The sequence below is a fragment of the Petaurus breviceps genome, unplaced genomic scaffold, assembly GCF_028583685.1.
Source record: "Petaurus breviceps papuanus isolate PSGF00001 unplaced genomic scaffold, PetGlider_PUasm1.0 90823, whole genome shotgun sequence".
Lineage (NCBI taxonomy): Eukaryota > Metazoa > Chordata > Mammalia > Diprotodontia > Petauridae > Petaurus > Petaurus breviceps.
The window spans coordinates 6111865-6120454 of record NW_027187352.1 but is presented as its reverse complement, the minus strand read 5'-3'; the positions used below and the strand labels follow the sequence as shown (position 1 = coordinate 6120454).

General features: G+C 46.8%; 1 protein-coding gene across 4 annotated transcripts in view; it reads left to right on the top strand.

The window, feature by feature from the left end:
- Nucleotides 1–6654, top strand: part of WNT11 (Wnt family member 11) — a 61847-nt gene extending 55193 nt beyond the window's left edge. For all 4 annotated transcript variants that reach the window (XM_069070880.1, XM_069070878.1, XM_069070881.1 and 1 more), the window contains exon 6: nt 5292–6654. In XM_069070880.1, the coding sequence (XP_068926981.1) occupies nt 5292–5466 (175 nt within the window). In that variant the 3' untranslated portion in view covers nt 5467–6654. The remainder of the gene's footprint in view (nt 1–5291) is intronic.
- The last annotated feature ends 1936 nt before the right edge of the window (nt 6655–8590 follow it).

The following is an 8590-nucleotide window of genomic DNA, read 5'->3' as shown; positions in this document are numbered from 1 at the left end:
ATGGATCATATAGTCAGTCTCCTTTATTTTGTGGGTGGGGAAACTGAGTCTCAGAAAGGTTAAGTGACTTGTCCAAGCTCACACAGGAATTAATTTACAAAAGTCCTCTGAGCTCAAGACCAGCAGACTTTTGGTTATGTTCTATGCTATCCTCTGCCTTTCCAGATTTGATATTCTGGGGTTTTGGGTAGGCTTGGGCAAATCTTTTACCCTGGTGGGGGAGGGGAGCATGTCTCATGTTTCCTATCTTCAAAATGAAGAGACTGGGGCAGCTAGGCGGTGCAGTGAATAGAACACCAATCCTGGAGTCAGGAGGACCTGAGTTCAAATTTGGCCTCAGACACTTAACGCAAAAAACTAGCCAAATGATTTTTTGTACCTAAGTGCTGAATTTTACATTTTGCAGCAAGGGTTTTAAGTCTAAGCATGACCAAGAAACAACCTTAGAATTTAAAAGTTTCCCAGTCCTCCCCCTTGCTCCCAAACCACCAGCTCCCCAGCATGATCCCCATCACAACGATCCTCAGGACTCAGGGATGCCCCAACCCCTGGGGATGCCAAGAGGCAGGTGGAGGAGGCCCGGGCAGTCCTTCCAAACATTCCTAGCTTCCCTTAACGAGCTGTCCGAAATCTGTCATCCATTAATTTATCTAAACTCTTCTTGAACCTGTACATATTTATAGTCTGTACCAACATCCGGGGACTGAGCCCATATGTTCATTCCCCACAGGCTAAAGGATGATTGGTAGCTTTTGGTTAAGACCCAAAATGACTTCCTCCAGGCTCACTGAACACAGGCTGTGAGAGCTGGAGGAGACCCTTGGAGAACATCTGGTCCAACATCAGAGGAAACCGAGGCCAAACATAGGGAAGGGGCTTAACCAAGGTCACAGAACCAGTCAGGGGCAGAGCCAGGGCAAGGATCCAGGTGTTCTGACTCCCAGCCCAAGATGCCTTTTTTTAAAATTGCAGAATGCTTTTTCTCTTAAAATGCAGTCCCATGGGAGAAACTAAGTTCAGGAGTACAGGGGTACATATCGAAAGTACCGCCCTCCAGTTCTGGAAGATCCCCCTTCTCCTCAGTCCCTTTCTTAAGAAACCTCATTTCATGGAATCCCAGAATGTCAGACTTCAGAAAAAACATGAGGGATGGGACAGGGCCTGTGATTTCATTAGTTGTTGTTCTCTGTAATCCTATTTTGGGTTTTCTTGGCAAAGATACTGGAGTGGTTTGCCATTTTCTTCTCCAGCTCATTTTACAGATGAGGAAACTGAAGCAAACAGGGTTAAGTGACTTGCCCAGGGTCACACAGCTAGTAAGTGTCTTGAGGTCAGATTTGAACTCAGGAAGATGACTCTTCCTGACTCAAGCCTGGCACTCTATTCGCTATGCCAAAAACCTGGGTCACCAATGCAGGTCAGCACCTTATCTCCAACTCATAGTCTTAAGGAGTTGCTTGGAGCACTGACTGAATGATAGGACTTTTGTGGAGTCACCTAACCAGTATGTCTGAGGCAGGTCTTCCTGATTCCAAAAACAGCCCTCGGGGCCATGACACACCACTGGCTCCCCTTAGAAAGAAACAATAAAACATGATGTTAGAGCTGGAAGGGACATGAGAGATCACATAGTTCAACTCCTTCATTTTACAGAGAAGGAAACTGAGGCTCTGAGAGGGGGAGAGACTTAAAAGATGACTCAGGGCTGCCATCTGGCAAACAAGTGAGTCCCTCACCCCTACCCCATTCAGCCCCCAGATTTAGTGTCCTGGATTGAGACTGGGATAGCGGCTGTGGACAAAGATGAGCAACTGGGGGCACTGGATCCTTGTCCCTAGAAGTTTTCAAGCGGGAGCCTGTCAGAGGTTTGGTCAAGGAGGTTTCCAGACTAAGGGAAAGGCTTCCATCTGTGAAACTCCAAATGTGGCACGGTGCAGGGAGAAACACCTTACCTGTGGTGCCTTAGTTCCACTTCTGCCACGGTATGATTTGGACTAATTCACTTACCCCACTCTGAGCCTCAGTTTCCTTGTCTGTAAAACGAAGATTGGACAAGATCTGCTTGGGTCCCTTCCAGTTTAAACATTCTATGTCTCAAGGCCCCATCCAGCTCTGACAGTATGTGTTCTGAGCCCCCTCTCGGCTTTGACATTCCATATTCTAGAGTCCTTTCCATCTCTGACATTCTGTGTTCTAAGGGCCCTCCCAGCTCTGACATTCTGTGTTCTAAGGGCCCTCCCAGCTCTGACATTCTGTGTTCTAAGGGCCTGCCCATCTCTGATATTCTAAGGACCCTCTTAGTTCTGACATCCTAGGTTCTAAGGACCCTCTGACATTCTATGATTGTAGTCTCTGCAGCCTCCCCAAAGGGTAGCAGGCCTCTGGGATGGCCAGTATTCCCATATGGACACCAGATTTCAAGGATCAGATAGGAGAGAGGGACGAGCTGCCAGGAGACTAAAAGAATGTCAGTCCAGGAAATGCTGGCTTCAGGCAACCTTGCGCTGCACAGGGGAGAGGGAAATGAGAAGAGGAGGAGGAGTGTGTCTGGATAGAAAAGAAGCCAGAAGGGAAATGGGTTAGGGTCCCCTGGGGAAATAAAGGCGCTCCTGGATCCCATTACCAGGCTGGAGGTGCGGGGGACCATGAAGGAGAGAGATCGGATTTCTGCCCCGCTCTCAGCTGCCATGCCCCTCCCCCCTCAATCAGGTGCTGGGAATATGGACAGAATCAGACAATATGATGGCGGGAAGTGACTTAAAAGACCTTTGAGTCCAAAGCCCTCGCTTACAAGTGGAGAAACTGAGATGCTGAGAGGAGAAGGGGACTGGTTCACAATTCAACCTCAGAACACTGAGGTAATAGGAAAGGGTGTCACACTTGGAGTCAGAAGACCCTGGTCAGATCCCACCTCTGACACCTATTTGTTACCTGTGTGACCTTGGAGCAAATCCCTTCCTCTTTCTGGATCTTGGTGTGGTGTCCTCCCCTGTGAAACGAGGGGGCTGGGTGAAGTGACCTGGAAGGTCCCTTCTAGCCCTAAACCCCAGGGTCATTCCACTGACTAGGGCTGCCTCACCTTACATAATTACCCTCAGTTAGCCCTGACACATAGAGCAAATAGATTTTCCCACATCCAACCCTATGCACCATATGTTCCCCCAGCTTTGTGTAATGGGTGCAGCAGGACTGTTCTTGGACGTGTAGACCAGGCGTCAGGATTTATGAGATAATTCATGGGGAATCACTGAGGAAACTATAAAACACCATACCTAGGTGAGGGATGGTGGATGATTGATTTGAAAAACAATCATGGAAATCTTAGAGTGTCAGATCTGCTTGGGACCTTAGAACCTAGGACAGAAAAGGTGTCTTCACCCCATGCTCCCACTCCACACTCTCCATTTCCATCATAAACTGGGCTTCAGCACAGCTGCCTTCTTTGGGTCTGGCTCTTTTCGGTCTTAGTTCTTCCTTGGACTGCGACTCTTCTTTGAGGCCCTGCCCTCCTGCCTATCTGTGGGGTATTAGGCTTGGCCCAAGGTTTGGAAATGTGGGAAGGGGAGGGTCTGAAGGACATGAGGGGAAGAGGAAAGTCTAGTAGGTGATAGGAATTGAGAAGGTTAAACCAATTCGTTTCTAAGATGCCTTCTATTTCTAATTGCTTTGTATTCTGAGATTCTCCTGTCCAACTCAAACCTTCTATGTGATATTCAAAGTTCTAAGCTGTGATGTTCTATGTTGTAAGGTTGCTTCTGTCCCCCAAATCCGAGGCTTTTAAGGTTCCTTCCAGAACAGACATGACTCATTCTAAAGTTCCTTCCACCTGTAACATGCTATGTTCTAATGCCACATGCTCCAGAATCCTTTCTAACTCTGACATTCCAAGGCATAATTCAGTGCTCAGATTCTAGGCTCTGAAGCTCCATTCTAGCTCAGGCATACATTATTTTAAGGTCCCTTCTAGTTCTAATATTCTGCATTCTGGTGTTATATGCTCTTAGAATCTTTTCAGTTCTAATGTTCTATGTTCTGAGGTCTCTTCCAGATCTCACATTCTGTGGTCCAGTATTACATGCTCTAGAATCCTTTCTAGCTCTGACATTCTATGTTCCAAAGTCCCTTCCAGATCTGACATTCCTTGATACTTTCAACAAACTGGAGAGGGAAAGCAGAAAAGAAATTTTCCTTCACATTTCACAATGATGAAGCCCAGTGAGGTGACTTACCTACAGTCACACTACAAGTTAATGGCAGAGTCCCCAGTGGAACTTGAATCTCTGCCTCCTGTCTTATTAGATTTCCAGTGAGCTATTAGAAACACCCTGCAGCAACCCACTCCCCTTTCTGTCATTTCTCTCCCCAGGGGCATGGGTGTTGGCAAGTGTGGGAAGAATTGTGGCCAATTGCCAAAATCTGCTCTCCCCACTCAACCCGCCTCTGCCCAAATGTTTAGTCTACTGAGCTCTGGGGAGGTGTCATCCTTCTTTCTCCCAGCCCTATTCCTCCCAGAATATCCAAGATCAAATGTGTAAGATCACACAGACAGTGAATGATAGAACTTTTCTGGGTGACCTTGGACAACTCCTTGGCTGTCTCTTCCCTTACACTACAGGATCCCTGGGGAGAGGGGCTTTGTTTGCCCTGTCCCCTGCCCTTAATCAAGATTCTCTGAGGTCAGTAGTTACTTCTCTTCAACCAATCCATTAACCAACAAACATTAAGTCCCGACTATTTCCTGGCACAGGGAGCCAAAGACAAAAATGAAAGTTTTTGTCCTTAAAGAGTTGCCTTTCTACAGAGAGAGACAACACATAAGTAAATACAACATCTAGACAGAGTAAATAAATACCAGGCAATTTGAGGGAGTCCATCAATAAGCATTAATTTAGCACTTACTGTGTGTCAGGCATCGTGCTAAGTGCTGGGCTTAAAAAGAAAGGCAATCCCTGTCCTTGAGGAGCTTGCAATCTAAGGAGGGGTCACAACATATAAATAACTCTGTACAAAGAAACCATATACAGGACAAATGGAAAATCACCCACAGAAGGAGGGCGCTGGAATTAAGAGGGTTGGTGGAAGGCTTCCTGTAGAAGGTGGGATTTAGCTGGGACTTGAGGTGGAGTGTTGTGGGGGAGGCCACGGAGAGAGGGAGGTCTCTGCTTCAGACTGGGCACCCCGGAGGGCAGGAATTCTGTCCTTCTCAGACCAAGGATTCCCAAAGGCTTGTGAATGGGCCAGGTCCTCACCAGAGCCCCTCTGCTTCTCTCTCCTCCCTCTCCTCACCTCAGACAATGCAACAAGACGTCCAACGGCAGTGACAGCTGTGACCTCATGTGCTGTGGCCGAGGCTACAACCCTTACATGGACAAGGTCGTGGAAAGATGTCACTGTAAATACCACTGGTGCTGCTATGTAACCTGCAAGAAATGTGAGAGGACCGTGGAGCGGTACGTCTGCAAATGAAGCTGGAGGCTGCCCGCCTGCCCACCAAGGCCCTGGACTCGGCCTTAGCCTTGGCCTTGGTGCCTCAGGGCGGGAGAGGTCCCACGGAGCCAAGCCCTGGCCTTCCCACATTCCTTGCCCCCTCGCCCTTCATGCATCCTGCCAAGATTCCAGACTTCCAAGAAATAAAGCAAAGGCGTTGACAGGTGGGGTGAGGAAGGGATAACATACAAAGGAGGAAGACCAGGACCTCATGGGAAGGAAAGCCAAATAGACCATTTTTGTAAATTGTCATCAATGGTGCTTCCCATCTTTTATTTTTCCTTTTGTGCCTTGAGGAAGATACCTGTGACTAGAAGGGTGGATCAGGCTGGGCAACCAGTCCTCAGAGCCTTCTAAGGGGCATTTGCCTACATGGTAGGAAGCAGGGGTGGGGAGAAAATAGAGACTCTCAATAACCCTGGGGTCAGGGTGTCCACTTTGGCCATCCATTTGCCTCCTAGGGGTAAGGGGTTGGGTGGAATTTCAATGTCATTGGCAGCAGCAAAGAGTACTAAGAGGGGCAGCAGAGAAGAGGAGGAAACACAGACTCTAAGTAACCCTGTAATTGGCATGTCTTCCCTCTTGTACCATCCTTGGGAAGGAGAGAGGAAGGGAGGGAGGCAAGGACATTCAGAGTCTGGCCATGGATGAAAATAAGGACACAGCAATGTAGGGTCATTCAGAACTCTAAGTTTCTGGAGGGAGGCCCATCTTTTTTTTCATGGGTGTATTTGCAGAAGATAAAGCCTGAAGTTATCCAAACAAGAACCTTCCTCCCTCTCCATCGCTGGTATAGAGAACAACAGACTCTGGATGAGTGGGCTGTGTGCCTGGAGGGCGGGGGAAGGCAGGACATGGGGGGTTGCTCCCTGATTCCAGAGTTCCTTTCTTCTACCCAAAAGAGAGAGCCCGTCCAGAGCCAAGAAAGCCGACTTTGACCAGGCCAGTGAGCACATGGACCCACGCGTGGGGGATACACATTGTCCCCTCCTTTGGAATGTGGAACATACAGAAATATTTATAAAAGTATAGCCCAGGTCATGGATTGTTTTTCCTCTGTTCCTCCTTACATATAAATATATGAATATATGAATATATGATCTATATATTTTACACAGCGATATGAAATAAATGCTGTGGTGGTATTCCAAAGCCTTCCAGACCCCATCATGCTCCTGTTTCTTGCCTCTTTCCAGTGTATCTGGTCTTCAAGGTAATAGATCGGACCTCTGAGAGATTTCTGGGAGGGACTCTCTGGCAGCCTCAAAAGCCGACATCCTGACACTGGGTTAGACTGTTGGGAATAAAGTCTGGGTTGGAGGCTCAGCCCTGCTGCTGCTACTGTTACCCATGTCTCTTTGGGTAAGACCCTTGTTCTTTCTGAGTCTCAGTTTCCTTAAGGGGGTTGGTTGGACTGGATGGTCCCTGAGGTACTCAGCAACTTTAGATCCTATGATCTTTCGTAATTCATGTTTAATTAAAAAAAAAAACACTCCTATTTCTACAATGGTTAAGAGGGAGAACCAGGAAAGGAAACTGAGGCAGTTGGAGGTTAAGTGATTTGCTCAGGGTCACACAGCTAGTAAGTGTATGAGGTCAAATTTGAACTCCAGACTCAGTGCTCTATTCACTGGGCCACCCAATTGCCTCTAGCAAAAGAGGAATCAGGAGCAGACAATGTAATAGGAAAGAAAGTCCCTGAGGAGGGGATGGTCAACAGCATCAAAACCTGCCGAGTTATTAAGGAAGATGAAGGCTGAGAAAAGGATGCAACGAGGGCAGAGAATAGGCTTGGGAGGAACTAGAAAAGGGGAGAAAAGAGGAAAACCAGGCTTAGAAAGGGGCAGTGAATGAGGACAGTAGGCAGACGGCCAGATTCTGGCCTGATTTAAAGAAGAACTAACAATGAAAGTCATCCCAAAGTGGAATGGTAAGTAAGCTGCTTGGGGAAGGAATGAGTTTCCTATGTCTTCAAGCAGAGACTGGAGGCTCACTTGATGGAAATGGCCATACAAAGGCTTCCTGCTCAGGCATGCGTTGGACTAAAGACGTGAGGTCTGATGAGAAGCAGCTTGGTAGAAAGGAGAGATAATTTGGACCTGAAATTATTGTTCAGTAATTTTTCAGTCATGTCTGACTCTTCATGACTCCATTTGGGGTTTTCTTGGGAAAGATACTAGAGTGGTTTGCCATTTCCTTCTCCAGCTAATCTTACAGATAAGGAAACTGAGGCAAACAGGGTTAAATGATTTGCCCAGAGTCATACAGCTAGTAAGTATCTGAGGTCAGATTTGAACTCAAGAAGATAAATCTTCCTGATTCCAGGCCCAATGCTCTATCCACCATGCCACCTAGCTGCCCTAGGTTCAAATCCTGCCTCAGACACTTTACCAGCTGTATGTCCATTGGCAAATCACAAAATGTCCAGGTTGAAAGGAACCTCCAAGACCATCACGTCCAACACTTCCCTGAATGAGAATTCTCTCAATAGTCTACCTCTAACTTAAAATTTTAGAGCCTTGGTTACCTTATCTATAAAATGGGTCTAATAATATATTTCTATTACTTGAATCACAGGGAGAGAGAACAAATATGAACTGTTATTATTATCCTTTCCAGTCCTGTGATTCTGGGATTTGCCTTGGACACACAGATAGGAAGTTTTAGAGCTGGGTCTTGCACTCAAGTACAGAACTGCTTCTGCTTTTCTGAGCCAATGTCTTGAAAGCTAGATTCAGCTGATCCAGCCCTCATTTCTCAAAGACATGTACCTGTCTTTCTTCCCACAGAGTACTGGTATAGCTCACAGAATGCTGGGTGGTCAGGCCCTGCCACCGATTCCCTGGGTGACCTTGTATAAGTCCCTGTCCCTTCTGGGCCTCAGTTTCCCCCTATGTAAAAGAAGAGAGTTGAACTAGGTCATGTTTATAAGTCCTTCTAGCCTAAACATTGCTTTTTTTTAATTTTTTCTTTTTTAAAAATTTGTTTATTTGCTTTTAGTTTTCAACATTCACTTCCACGTATTTTAAGTTTCTTCCCCTCCCTCCCCAACATGGTATGTAATATGATTTGGCTGTACACATACATGCCTATTAAACACATT